This window comes from Xyrauchen texanus, chromosome 34 (genome assembly GCF_025860055.1).
Source record: "Xyrauchen texanus isolate HMW12.3.18 chromosome 34, RBS_HiC_50CHRs, whole genome shotgun sequence".
Taxonomy (NCBI): Eukaryota; Metazoa; Chordata; class Actinopteri; order Cypriniformes; family Catostomidae; genus Xyrauchen; species Xyrauchen texanus.
In genome coordinates, this window is record NC_068309.1 from 26,336,974 (window position 1) to 26,350,012 (window position 13,039).

Sequence of the window (13,039 nt, forward strand, 5' to 3'; positions counted from 1 at the left end):
TGTAGCTTTTCTTTAATGTACTCCAATACATACAGTACACTACAACAGTTTTGTTAGGAAATCTAAAGATGTGCTTCATGTGGTAGAGTAACATCTCATTTAATATGACTGAATCAACATGACTACATTAGGTCACACCAATTAAAGCACATTTTAAAGGAATAATTTTTAAGTCATCACTTACATCATTATTACCTCATGTTGTTCTAAACCTGTTTGAATATTTTTTTTTCCAGGGAACACAAAAGATGTTCGGCTGAGTGTTAAGCCAAGTGTACACTACAAAACTCAAGCAAGCTCATCTCCTTTGATGTTTTGAGTCGGCAACTGGTCTGCGACATGAAGTTTCAGAAAACAAAAATTATTTGAAAATCAAATAAAACATCACCCACATCTCCCTACCCGGTGTCTTTATTATTTTCAGCTGTTTTACTTAAATTGTTCCTTTTGCAAATGGTGCCAATAAGCACAAAAATGGGCGAGAGCCATTCTTTCATGTTCGTGGTCATTTTGTCATGAATAAACTGTGCGAGTTTGGGAACGATATCGTTATCTTAATTTTAAGATGCATTTTGAGCGATCCCGATTTGAAACGGGACAACGCTGAAGACAGCTGTAACGTCCTTTTATAGGCATACGATCTAAAAAACAAATGCAGGAACATGCATGATAGGGACACAAATATGAGCAGCACATACATTAGAAGCTCAAGTAAAGGTACTGCACTAAAATAACTACGAATTTTGCTCTAAACATCATGTTCGCAAATATAAAAAGAGAAACTGTGCACCGATTTTTTGTGCTTTCTTTAGTGTTCTCTCATTTGTAGTCTTTGCGCTTTATTATCTTTCACTAAAACACAGACGTAATGACTAATGCATGTCCTCATGAAATCAGAGACTCTCTCCTCAAAATCCAAATATAAGTGGTCAAAAGAGACGACCAGGTGTAATGGTAATGTCTCGCTTGTTCATTTGTGATTGGATCAACCAAAACACATCTTAATACCAGTTTATACATGCCTCAGTCGGGTACGAATGGCCTTGTAGTGCATGTACCAACCAGCATGACGAAAAACAAGACAGTGGATCACAGGGTGCCGACTGCAAGTCATGTAGTGTACGCTTGGCTTTAGAGACTAACAGCCAAGCGTAATAGCCGCTGTTCATATTCACTTTCATTGTATGGAAGAAGGAAAAAAAAAAGAGCTAGCCTTCTTAAAAATTGTTTTCCATCTCATGTTCCAAAGAAGATTTATGTGGGTTTGGATGTTGATAATAATATATTTATGGTTGAACTATCCCTTTAAGTGTCAGATCAGGTAGAAATAGCTCCCCAATAACAACACTTTTTAGTGTAGCAGGCTGTCAGTTAATTATGATCAACTTAAATTCTTTGAAAAAAAAAAAAAAAAAAAAAAACACGGAACATATGAATCATTCAGATTAATAAAATACAAGAAAACTGTTACCATTGTGCATTTTAAATTTCCTTTAATTGTCACAGTTTAAGCACGATAAAGAGAAATATTATCCAGTCTTACAATGAACAGAAAGACACATTTCTGTCATCTTTCTTTTTTTGCACTGTACAACACATCCTTACAAGCAACACTAAATACATACTCTGCAAGCATGCCTCCAGAATACAAACCACAGTTTAAAAAAAACATGTAAAACGATAATAAAAAGTGCATATTAAGCTCCCCCATGTCTCTTTTTAAAACTGCTGAAGGAAGAAACTGCACTGGAGTTTAAAACGGACAGAACATGTGCACACACCCACATTGAAGTATACATACCATACACATCCACAAAATATTCATACACACACACTGAGGCCCTTAAACTTTACATTCTACAAGTACCACAGATTTGACCCCATTCTCATTAGACCCACATGCACACAAAATAACCTCACATCTGTAATAATTTTACACTCACAATTACATAACACTCATTTCTGAATGCATTTAAACATACATACTCATCTATGGCTCTTTTCCAGCCCTCAACACACATACACACACACACACACACACCCTACAGAATCCATACAATTCAGCAGAGTGCATTTTGTGGTATCTGTTCATAGACTGACAGGTAAAGGATAAAGTGGTAAATTTCTTACCATTGTATGCAATGAACGAATTGATAGACATTGTGCAAAAATTACATCAGTCATTACACTTTATTGTTCTTCCAGAGCAGTGATTTTTCTACTCAAATGATGGGTCAGGATTACAGGATTCCAATTCTATGTGCCATCAACCCCACCAAAACATTCAATCCCTTGTGCCCTAAAAAATCTGCCGACTATAAACCTTCCTTGCAGTTTTTGATTTCAGGTTGGTTAAGGCCCACTGAGGTATGCATGGCAAGTGGTTAATCACAGACTCGCACTGGCAAGTACAAACACATGCACTTAGTACGTTTACATGCACTTTAAAAGTTCTGTTTTAGTTGCACTAAAACAATCATTCTTCATGTAAATGCTTAGTCGGACTGAAATTGTACTAGTCTGATTTTTGAAATGTAAGACAAACAGACCTACTGTAGATAATGCTATTGTAGCTTGGCTTTGTCCAGCATGTATACACGTTAATCGGACCAAAACTGGCCCCACCATTGTGTGCATGCACTTCCTCAGCCAGGTTTAGAAATTAAGAGTGGCTTAGGACAAAAAGGCCCCGAAAATCAAAATGTGGGGTCAAAAAATAATGAATCGCCCTTGTAATTAATTCTTCTATTTATTATTTGTAACATCTGATATTGTTCTCAATATTCTATTACAGTCCTAGTTATATATATGGTATATAATATTGATGTTGATTGAATTTATGGGGTAAGAGGTAATCAATTACCTACCTACAAAGACAATTATGTGTAAATTGACTAATTCAATTGAAGCAATCGGTTGAGATAAACTTTGTTTGTCATAAAAGGTAAAAAAAAAAAAAATCCCCCTAAAAATCTAATTCAGGGGCAAATATTGCTCCTTGACAAAGCAGGTTTATTTCTGACACTGTCCTCAGCTAATGTCCTTACTTCAAATATTTGATTATGCATTGTCAGGTGAAGACTGTAGCTCGACTACACATAAACCTGCTGTAGCCCAATTATAAAAGTGCATCTAAACATACTGACTCACACATACTGGCATAAAAACAAAATCAAAGTCACATTGTGTGGTAAGGGTTAACGGTTCGTTTTTTCAGCCTCCGCAAGGGATGTGTCCTCCCATATTGTTGGCGTGTTGCCAATGGAATCGCTGCATCTTGTGTGTTATCCTGCCCACAACAATGATTGGACGATGGGGAGAGTGGCAGTGGCATGACATCACAGTCACTACATTCCGCCTCTTCAGTTTTACAATCCTCGGTGTGTCCGAGCATATGCGATTCAGTGGAAGAAACCGGTGATGTGAACAAGGAAGGAAGATCGGGAGTGCAAAGGGGTACAACGCGCTTCTTTTTTGAGGTATCATCACTACACAAGTGGGGCCGTGGCTTATTGGTGGAAGAAGAGAGTATGGCGGGACACAAATCAAGCTCGCTCAGGTCAACAAGTGAGAGCTCCAACAACCCAAGCTTGGCCAAAGAGGCCGACCGCTTCATCACTGAGGGGCGGGTTAGCCCAGCCTGACGAATTCGAGCCTCCACCTCTTTGGTCCTCTCTCGCAAATCCCGGCCTTTTCTCTGCTCCCTTCTCGACCATGGTGGGCTAAAACTTTTGTCTGAGAAGCCGCTCACCTTCCAGAGGAACGCCCCGAGCTCTTTCAGGGATTCCCAAGTTTCCCTCATGTCTTTAGGACAGCGTCCAGAATGACAATCGGAGTCTGTGCAACTCTCCTGCTCCGTGATTCCATCCAGCTGAAGAAACACGGCTGGAGATGAGTTTTGTCTTAAGTGGATGAGGCTCATTTCTGACCTGACAAAACCTGTGTGCTCTCTCTCACTTCCCTCATCGGCTGAATGTTCTTTCTCCATCTTCTCCACAATGTTCTGAGGCTGGTGACGGTGACTTGACACAGTGATTGGATCAGGTGTGAGGTGTATGTGGGGTGAGGTCTCCTCAGTTCTCTCTCTGGTGCTGGTGTTGATGGGGGAACATCGCGAGGAACACGCGGGGGCCGAGGATGCCAGTGCTGTTGCCGTGACCTCCTGCTTGATCTTCTGCTCAAGCTCTCTGGTAGCTCGGCGCACAGTGCCTTTTGGCCAGTCGCTTTGCACGTCTTTCCCTTGATCCACCTTCTCCATTTCAGCTTCCATTAATGTGCCTTGAGCTAACTCCTCTTCCTCACTGCTACAGGAAACAGGTTGGCTGGTAGGAGGGGGAGGAGGGGTTACGCTGTGCCTTATGGACTCAATTTCTGAAACTTTGTTATGGAGTGAGACACTGCAACTCTCCTGTAGCAGAAACAGAAAGGAATGTTTATTTTCAAGGAATATCTAACTTAATTGTTTCAATGAATTAAAGGTGAAGTGTGTAATTTCTTTGCCACTAGTGGCACCAAACAGAATTGCAAAAATAAAGAGATTTTTCATTTTCTGAAACAAATGTTATTGGTGCTTGCCTTTGTAAAACACGATGGTAGAGTGTTTTGAATGGTTGCAGGAGCATTGCTATGCAGTTGAGTAAGGTCACCTAAATAGTTGTTAATGTGTTGCTATGCAGGTGCTAAGAGTGGTTGCTGAACGCAAAGGTATACCTCATTTTTCCACGTGCCATTACATTTGGCCACGGCTGACGTGTTTGACACATGTGCATTATGAATGCATTATAATACTTTTAGTACAGTCAATGGCAGGGAGGCAGATGCACAGACAGTGTAACTGTAGAAATGACAAAATGTCCTGGCACAAGTAAGAAAAGTCCACCACCATGTCTCTATGATATTCTGGTCCCTAGATATGGCTCGGGTCCATCCTTCCCTCAGTGCAAGTCCATGAGGCTTTTTCCCCCACACCGTCTGCCTTGTTTGGAGCAGGCAGACAACTCTCGCCATTGGTTGAAACAGATGTTGTCATGTCAGGTAGCTCAAACAAATAAAACATTTAAAAGTGCTACAGAGCACTTTTAGTTTTATTAATTTTTTAATAAATAAATGACACACATCACCTTTAACTCTAATTGTGCATTACATTGTAATGCAACTGCAGCAGACTGATCAAACACCATGACAAGAGATGGAGAAGCCATGCAACATTTCTTATAAACAGTGGGTGGCAGTGTGGGACATGAGATTGAACTTAAAACATGGTTGTGAGACACGGTATGGAACAGAACCTGATTTTTAATGGAGTTTGTCACTTACTCTCAGGTACATTGTTCCCTTGCTGCGGGATGATAGTATAATGTTAACACATATATATTCAAAGTTTTGTGCATCATTTTATTTAACTGTCTAAAATAAATAAAATACAGTATTTCAAATATACTAAAAACTAAATACAGTGCCTTGAAAAAGTATTGAGCCCCAACAATTTTTCACAACCTAAAACTTTAATTAGACTGATATTTGTTTTCATAATAAAAAAATAAAAAAAATACAATTCTAAACAAAAAAACGTAAGAACTGAAATGTCAATAGTTAATAAATATTCACCCCCCTTCTTTAGTACCCAGCTCAAACATTTCACAGGAATAACAGCCGTCAGTCATTTTGGACAAGTCTCTATAAATTTTACATTATTATTAGCTCATTCCTTGTTGGCTTGTGGCAGTGGAGTCATTTTTAGGTCCCTTCACAGATGTTTGATGGGGCTAAGGTCAGGACACTAAGTCACTCAAGGACATCACTTTTCCCCATTTTAAGCCACTCGAGTGTTGCTTTGGCAGTGTTTTGAGTCATTGTACTGCTGAAACTCAAACGTCCTCATTAGTTTACACTTTCTGGCAGTAGTAGTAGGTTTTCTCCAAAAGCCTTGATATACTGTGCAGCATTCATTTGATCAGATTATCAGTGCACATCACTTAGCTTACCACACATTTTAGGTTTCCACTTTAGGCCCTGTTTACATCTGGTATCTGTTTCAAGCAATCCGATCACAAAGGGTCAAAAAAGTTTTGTGAGCCTATCCCTCAAACAGCATCTGGATGAAATTGCATGTGACCATATTGCATGTGTAAATGCTAATCTGTCCTGATGCATCCTGGACAACAGTGAAGGACCTCCTACTCCCCTGTCAATCAACCACAGCACTAAAACAAGAGTTTTAAATTTAGCTGGTTACATGCAGCTATAGTCCAAAAGAGAGGGGAAGCTCGAACACAATGCTTAGAAAAAGTCTTACAATTTTTACATTTATCGAGAGGCCAAAAAGTGCAAAACGTGCTCAGTGCAAAGACAAAACATTTTCGATTTACATTGTCATCAGCGTATGTGCAGCTTTTTATAAAAAAATTATGCAGTCATCATGCAGTGACACAGATCATCTAGAGTTCGCTTAAATTCTGACTCCACTAAAACATATAAAATGATTCTGCTCAAAACATCATATTTGAGCTTAGATTAAAATTCAAGTATATATTTTAAATAAACAGTGCTGCAATTTTTTTCATGCTTTTTTCTTGACCTTTTTGCATTTAATAAACGCACAGTAACACACTGACGTAGTATGCAAAGTATGTAGTCTCAAAATCAGAGACCCTCCACTGGAAAGCTGAACACAAATGATCACAGGAGACACATTATTAACAGGTGTAAAAGGCAATGTGTCTCATCTGATCACCTTGAGGTCTGATCATCGGAGATGGATCTTAATACCAAGAGTAAACCGGGACTTAGTCTCATCAGACCACAAGACCTTCTTTCACGTCTTGTAGCATCTTCAACTGATATTTACAATCATGGCTTCTTCTTTGGCACTCTTCCATAAAGGCAGTTTTTGTACAATAGCTTGAAGGTTGTTCCCCCATGGACATCATTTTCAGTGGGAGCCACTGACTTCTGTAAGAAAAATGCCTGTTTAGGAGGGTGGCCTATCCTAGGCAGTGTGGCTGTGGTTCCATATTTCAGCCTTTATATGAAGGACTGCACTGAGCTCCAAGGTATGTGCTGTACCTTTGACTGTCCTGTATCAATCTCCAGATTTGTGCTCCTTCACAATTACATGCCACTCATCCCTTGTTTTGTCTTCATTTTGGTTTGTTCAATGGTAAATCCGACCATACTTTTTGACCTTATAGAAAGGAAAAGTTATATGCTCATGAAGTATTAAAAAACAGAAGATCCACCAATTTCTTACAGAGGTGGACACCACAAACAAATTGTATAAGTTTAATTCAAGAACATTTAAAAACCATTAAATGAACAGAACATCTTGGAAATTCATAGGGTTCCAGTATTAAAAAAAGATAGAAAGAAAGAAAAGAACCAAAACCTGTTCTCGGATCCCAACCTTATTAATAGGTTAATATCTTGGACCCAAACAAGTTGAGCCTTAAAGTTATAAAGGGTATGAACATTTATTTCTCAGGAAGTTTATGCTTTAGATTAAAAAATTTGTTTTAAAAGACTTTGGTCATTTCTTTTTCATTTTGATTTGTCATAATGTTCAACAGCTGATTAATATTTTAGAAGCAAATTTATATTTTAAATGTGGAATCTGAGACATTTGTGAAAAAAGTATTGGGGGCTGAATATTTTACCAAGGCATGGTAAACTGTTGTTTATAGAAAGAATGACACATAAAGAGTACTGTACTTTGTGTACTTGTGTATTTTTAGAAATTAAAGGAGCATTATTACAGCATTGTAGCATATTGTAGCATTAATACATACTATCTACTCTAGTGCATTAAAAATACTTTTGTTAAAGGGATTTTTCACCCAAAAATGTATTTATTTCGTGAAATACAAAAGGAGATTAGGCAGAATATTAGTCTGAGTCACCATTCACTTTCATTGTATGTAAAAAAAGATGCAATGAAAATCAAAAGTGACTGAGGCTAACATTCTGCTTAACATCCACTTTCATTCACAGCCATACAGGTTTGGAACCACATGAGGATGAGTAACATAAAAAAAAAATTCAGGTTTAACTTTTTTGGGTGAACCTTCCCTTTAATTAAAACTATTATAGGCAGGATCCAAAATTGTACCAGCAATCCATGTTTCCATAGCAAATGTAACTGCATAATTAAAAAAAAAATAACATACCCTTTTCTGCTCTTCCTCTTTAATAGGGTTGTCAAGAAGTAGATGCTTTGTCTCTACACTCGGACATTTGTCCAGCGGTGCCTGCTGTGCTGTCTGTTCAGTCCCGCGGGTTTGCCCCTCTTGAGAAAGGCCCTGGAATTTCTCTCTGGCACTGAAGAAGTCAATTCGGTCTGTGCTTTGAGTTGAGGGGTGGGTGGTAGAGAGACCAGCTGTGTGTAACGTGGCAACAGGATGAAGGTCTTCATCACTGGTGTGACTTAGCCCTGCACAGTCTGTCTCCGTATTAGGCACTTGTTGGCAGAGGTCCTGCAGCCCTGAAAAACCCAGGTTCTGTGTGCATGGCTCAGGTGTTATACTCCTAATGTTCACAGACGAGAGTACCTTAGAATCAGGCTTCTCCAAAGGCACAAGATTGGAAACCTCCGGCTGTTCAGGGACTGCTTGCTTGACCTTTGCATCTGAGAGAAGCCTGGGGGACGAGGGGGGATGGAGTATAGTGGCAGGTGGATGAGGACGACCCAACGGGACTGTCTCGGCAATGGTCACAGAGGTGAGATCAGATCTGGCCTCTGGGACAACAGTGGCAGCCTTGGGTCTAGGGAAGGAGGCTTCCTTTGGGGGTCCATGGAGATATTCATTTGGGTTCCCCACACCGTTGTAAATATGGGTGTCTGGCCAAGGTATGGTTTCAGGCTCTACCTGGATTTTAGCTCCAGTGGCAATGGCTGAGTTGGGTGTAAGAGTCTGTAGTAGTTCTTGTATTGAGGGTGAGGTCTGGCTGCTGATTTGGTTGCGAGAATTGGAACGACCCAGAGACTGTGCAGCAGGGGCCTTACACAGTGGCTCATGGTGCTCAGACAGGTCACTGTCTGAGTGGGAACGCCACAACTTATTGTGCCTCTGTTTGCTGTTATGGAAAAAAGAAAAAGTTAGAATAATCAAAAAGTAGGAATACGAACTGATAAAAGAAGTAAACAATACAAAAAGGAGCTTTTATTTTTTTCACTCCTAACCATCACATTTTTTTTGAGTGCAAAAGTCTCAGTGACATTACACGTGGTGTTGTGTGTGGTTGCCAGGGCATTCCTATGTGGTTGCTGGGGTGTTCACTGTGGTTGCTTACTGGGCCAAGTCATTAGAGCCCTAAGCTTGGGGCACTTGAGCACATGATAATATATGTATAAGATATGGATTGGGTCCCTCCAATGCACAATCATAAGTATGATTACAAAATATACATTAGCATACCTCTCCTCAATATTTGAGGTATTATTAGCAGTGTTTCGACTGTCGGGCCAAACGAGGGCGTGCAAGTGCGTGCCAGGGACATTTGCATTCCGACTGTCACTTCCGGGATGTCAGGTCTCGCTTTCCACCAAGCAAAGACCAAAGTAACCAACAAATGGCAGCTTCAGTCTCCACCAAGTTCATTTATAGGGCTAGCTAGTCTCAAGAGTCTTATACCTCAGCTTGAGCTTCCGTCTTGCTTGTGAAATGGGCGGGGTGTGTGACATTAGCACCAGGGCAGAGTATTAAGAGCGGGTTTTAGCGGGGCTATTAGCCTTATGGTAAGTCTCGCAATGCGAGGTCTTAAGCTATTGGCCCCGGCTGACAAGTTGATAGCACTAACTCGCACTGGCCAGATGTGGCTATTCATGTCCATAGCACAAATCATGCGGGAAGAGTCTTGCATAGAGGTCTGCAACCCGAAAGAACTCGATGGGTTTCGGGCTGGTTTCAGGTCCGTTTTTCCAAGTAGAACTTCAGGTTTGTAATGAATGAAAAATTAAATAGTACTACAGAACTTGTTTCTCACACGAGCTCTCACTTACAGACATGTGTGAATGGATGAGTTTTTGTGTGCATCTGTTCTGTTTTCCCCTTGTTTTCCTATGAAAATACATGCTGGACAAATGTCTTTGACTGTTGCACCGCAGCTCATGGTTTCTTCAGTGACTCGTGCAGGACCGGTACTTAAAAACGGTGTCAAGTTAAAAAGAACTTGTCGAGACACCGGTTTCAATTATTTTTTCTGAGGGGCTGCCATGCCTTATGTTTACGGTTTCAATATTGTTACGAACAATGCCTATATGCTTACATAAAAAAAATTGCCTATTGCAACAGTACTTGCTAGGAGAAGAAATTATAAAGATAGTGAGAGATTTCGGGTTCAAGCTTATAATCTGATGGTATCATTTGGGCCGGGTAGGGTTGGGCCACACAGGCTCGGGTAAGGCCCGAGCAAAACTCTAGTTATGCATCAATTGCAGTGTTGGGTGTAATCTGATTACAAAATTATTTAATTCAAACATAAATTATTGCGTTTTCATGCACTTTTTAAAGTTTGATTTCAGTCAGACAAAAACAATAATTAGACTTTTTAAAATGTCATGTAAACGCTTTAGTCTGACGTACCAGTCCATTTTTTGCAGAATCAAACCAACAGACCTAGATAATGCGATTGTAGCTAGGCATTGTCTAGCATGTATATACATTAATCGGACCACAGTTGGCCTTGGTGTTATGCGCATGTTCTTAAAACAGAGGTGAGGCGCGCTGTGCATTTAAGCCAAAAGTCAAACGCAATACAAAGCAGAAAAAAGCAACAACACAGATGTACTTGTGCTCCAAACGGGATAAATCAGCTTCCGAAGGACACTTTGAAGGGGAAACAATCATGATAGCCATGCTACGAGATCATTTCAAACTGAATATCCAATAAAAATGACTGGCGAGCTCCAAATAAATTTTGAGCTCCATACCTTTCAGCCCTCCAAATCTCTCACAGTGGATGGTAAAGTTTGACGTGAATAGGGCATAGGGATAATCACTTCTGAATGGACGCACCTTACAGTACATCATGGCATAGGCTAGAAATGTTCCTTTTTGGATGGATCAGCAGTCTGTAAGCCATTCACACCTGTGACACATTGATGTGCCTCTAATTATTATTCCAAGTTTTGCATGCTAGCATTAGCACCATGAATGCGGAATGTAAACATTGCAATTTATACATGATCTATTGCAATTTGCATATATCTCACTTTCATATATATATATATATTAGTATAACAGCTTTTTTTTTTTTATACATCTTATGTGGATATCATTCATAGAATGAGGCAGAAAGCATGATATTTATTGAATATGCAGCTTGAAGCAAATAACAGGTCCAGTGACAGATGCAGAACTGTTCAAGTGTACAGACAACAAACCTTTAAAATATCAGCAATCGCTATGAATCGCTATCGCAAATTGCATCGTCAAAAAGATAACGGACATCTAATCTGCACCAAAATCAATGCGTAAACAAATGTAAGAAATTCACAAGGCTGTCAGAAATTTCCATGTTGCTGTGTCATGTTGTGTGCATCTCGCTGTTAAGAAGCTAGTTAGCTGACTTCTTCAACATGCTACTATGATGCAAAAGGTCAACCAGAAACCACCTGTCACCTTATTTCAGCTATTCGATTACGCGTGGTGTCATGTATACTTGGACAGAGATGAATACTGTAGCTCGTCTGCTCAATAACTGCTCATGCAAAGTACTCAAAGTAATTAAAATGTAATCGAATTACTCAATAATTAGATCAACAAGTACAGAATTTGTGTAACTACATTTTAAATTCTAGTAATCAGATTACGGTTACTGGCTTTCAATAAATGTATTTACTTTTAAGTAAATTACTTCAGCTACACAATTCTAAAATAGTACTATTTATGTAAAACTTAAATGTATTATGTTCATGTGTACGTCAGTTTGAGTTTCTGTGACAGGTAAAGGATTTACACCCCATAATGAGTTATTTTTAAGGGAGAAACCTGTAATGCAGTGTGTGACTTGCGTGACAATGAACAAGGAGGAAATACAGACATTATTTTGAATTTGCTAATTAAAAGAAAAAACTTTTCAGTGAGAAATTTTAAAAAGTAAATTCAAAGTAATGTGGTTACTTTATCGAGGAAGTAATCTGTAACGTAATTTTATTACACTTTTTATACAAGTATTTAGTAGTTTTTGGTGGAGTAACTTACCCAACACTAGTCAATTAGTTAGTCATTTATTGATTTTATGCCATGCCAGCTTCCAAGTCTATTTTCATGGTGAAAAACAAGTTAAAATATATTAAAAGGTAAAGCAAAAAAAACTAAAGGTTTTTAAAATGTATTTTCGATTAGAACTCTAAAACCGATTCAGGTTTCCAACAGTAGTCAAAAGTAATGGTAAGAGTAGTGCTTGCCATAGTTAATAAGTCAAGTAGTACTATTTTGCTGATACATTTTTTTTTAATGTGGCTATTGAAGCTAATTTAGCTTTAGTGCAATCACATCAGCACATGTTAACACAGTGGCATGTAGCCATAAGCACTTTATTTTTGTTTAAACGAATAAGCTATTAAAATCACTTTAAAAAAAACTACCATGGAATTACCATTTTTGGACATGTAGGCCACCATGGTACCCATTCAGAACCATGGCATTACTATCTTGGTACCATCATTGTACCAAGGTTCTGTCAAATTACTGCAGTAAGGTTCTAAATATTAATCACTGAATATAGTAAAATAACATTACATTAAAGGGATAGTTCACCCAAAAATGAAAATGAAATATTGATCTGTTTCTCACACGCACTTAGAATGTATCTTCTGAAGACATGGCTTAAACTACTGGAGTCATATGGATTACTTTTATGCTGCCTTTATGTGCTTTTTGGAGCGTCCAACATTTTGGCACCTATTCACATGCATTGTATCGACCTACAGTGCTGAAATATTCTTCTAAAAACCTTAATTTGTGTTTCACAGAGGACGTTAAGTTAAAGTACATTAGAAAGTCTCAGTTCTGGGGCCTGGGTTGCTCAGCGAGTATTGACG

At 39.0% G+C, this 13,039-nt stretch overlaps 1 protein-coding gene across 2 annotated transcripts in view; it reads right to left on the reverse strand.

Annotated features, from left to right (window-relative positions):
• Nucleotides 1–1,487: 1,487 nt before the first annotated feature.
• LOC127628020 (protein phosphatase Slingshot homolog 2-like) overlaps nucleotides 1,488–13,039 on the reverse strand; it is a 45,566-nt gene continuing 34,014 nt past the window's right edge. For both annotated transcript variants that reach the window (XM_052104669.1, XM_052104668.1), the window contains 2 exons: nucleotides 8,163–9,069; nucleotides 1,488–4,408 (listed from right to left, as the gene is read on the reverse strand). In XM_052104669.1, coding sequence (XP_051960629.1) covers nucleotides 3,179–4,408; nucleotides 8,163–9,069 — 2,137 coding nt within the window. In that variant the 3' untranslated portion in view covers nucleotides 1,488–3,178. The remainder of the gene's footprint in view (nucleotides 4,409–8,162; nucleotides 9,070–13,039) is intronic.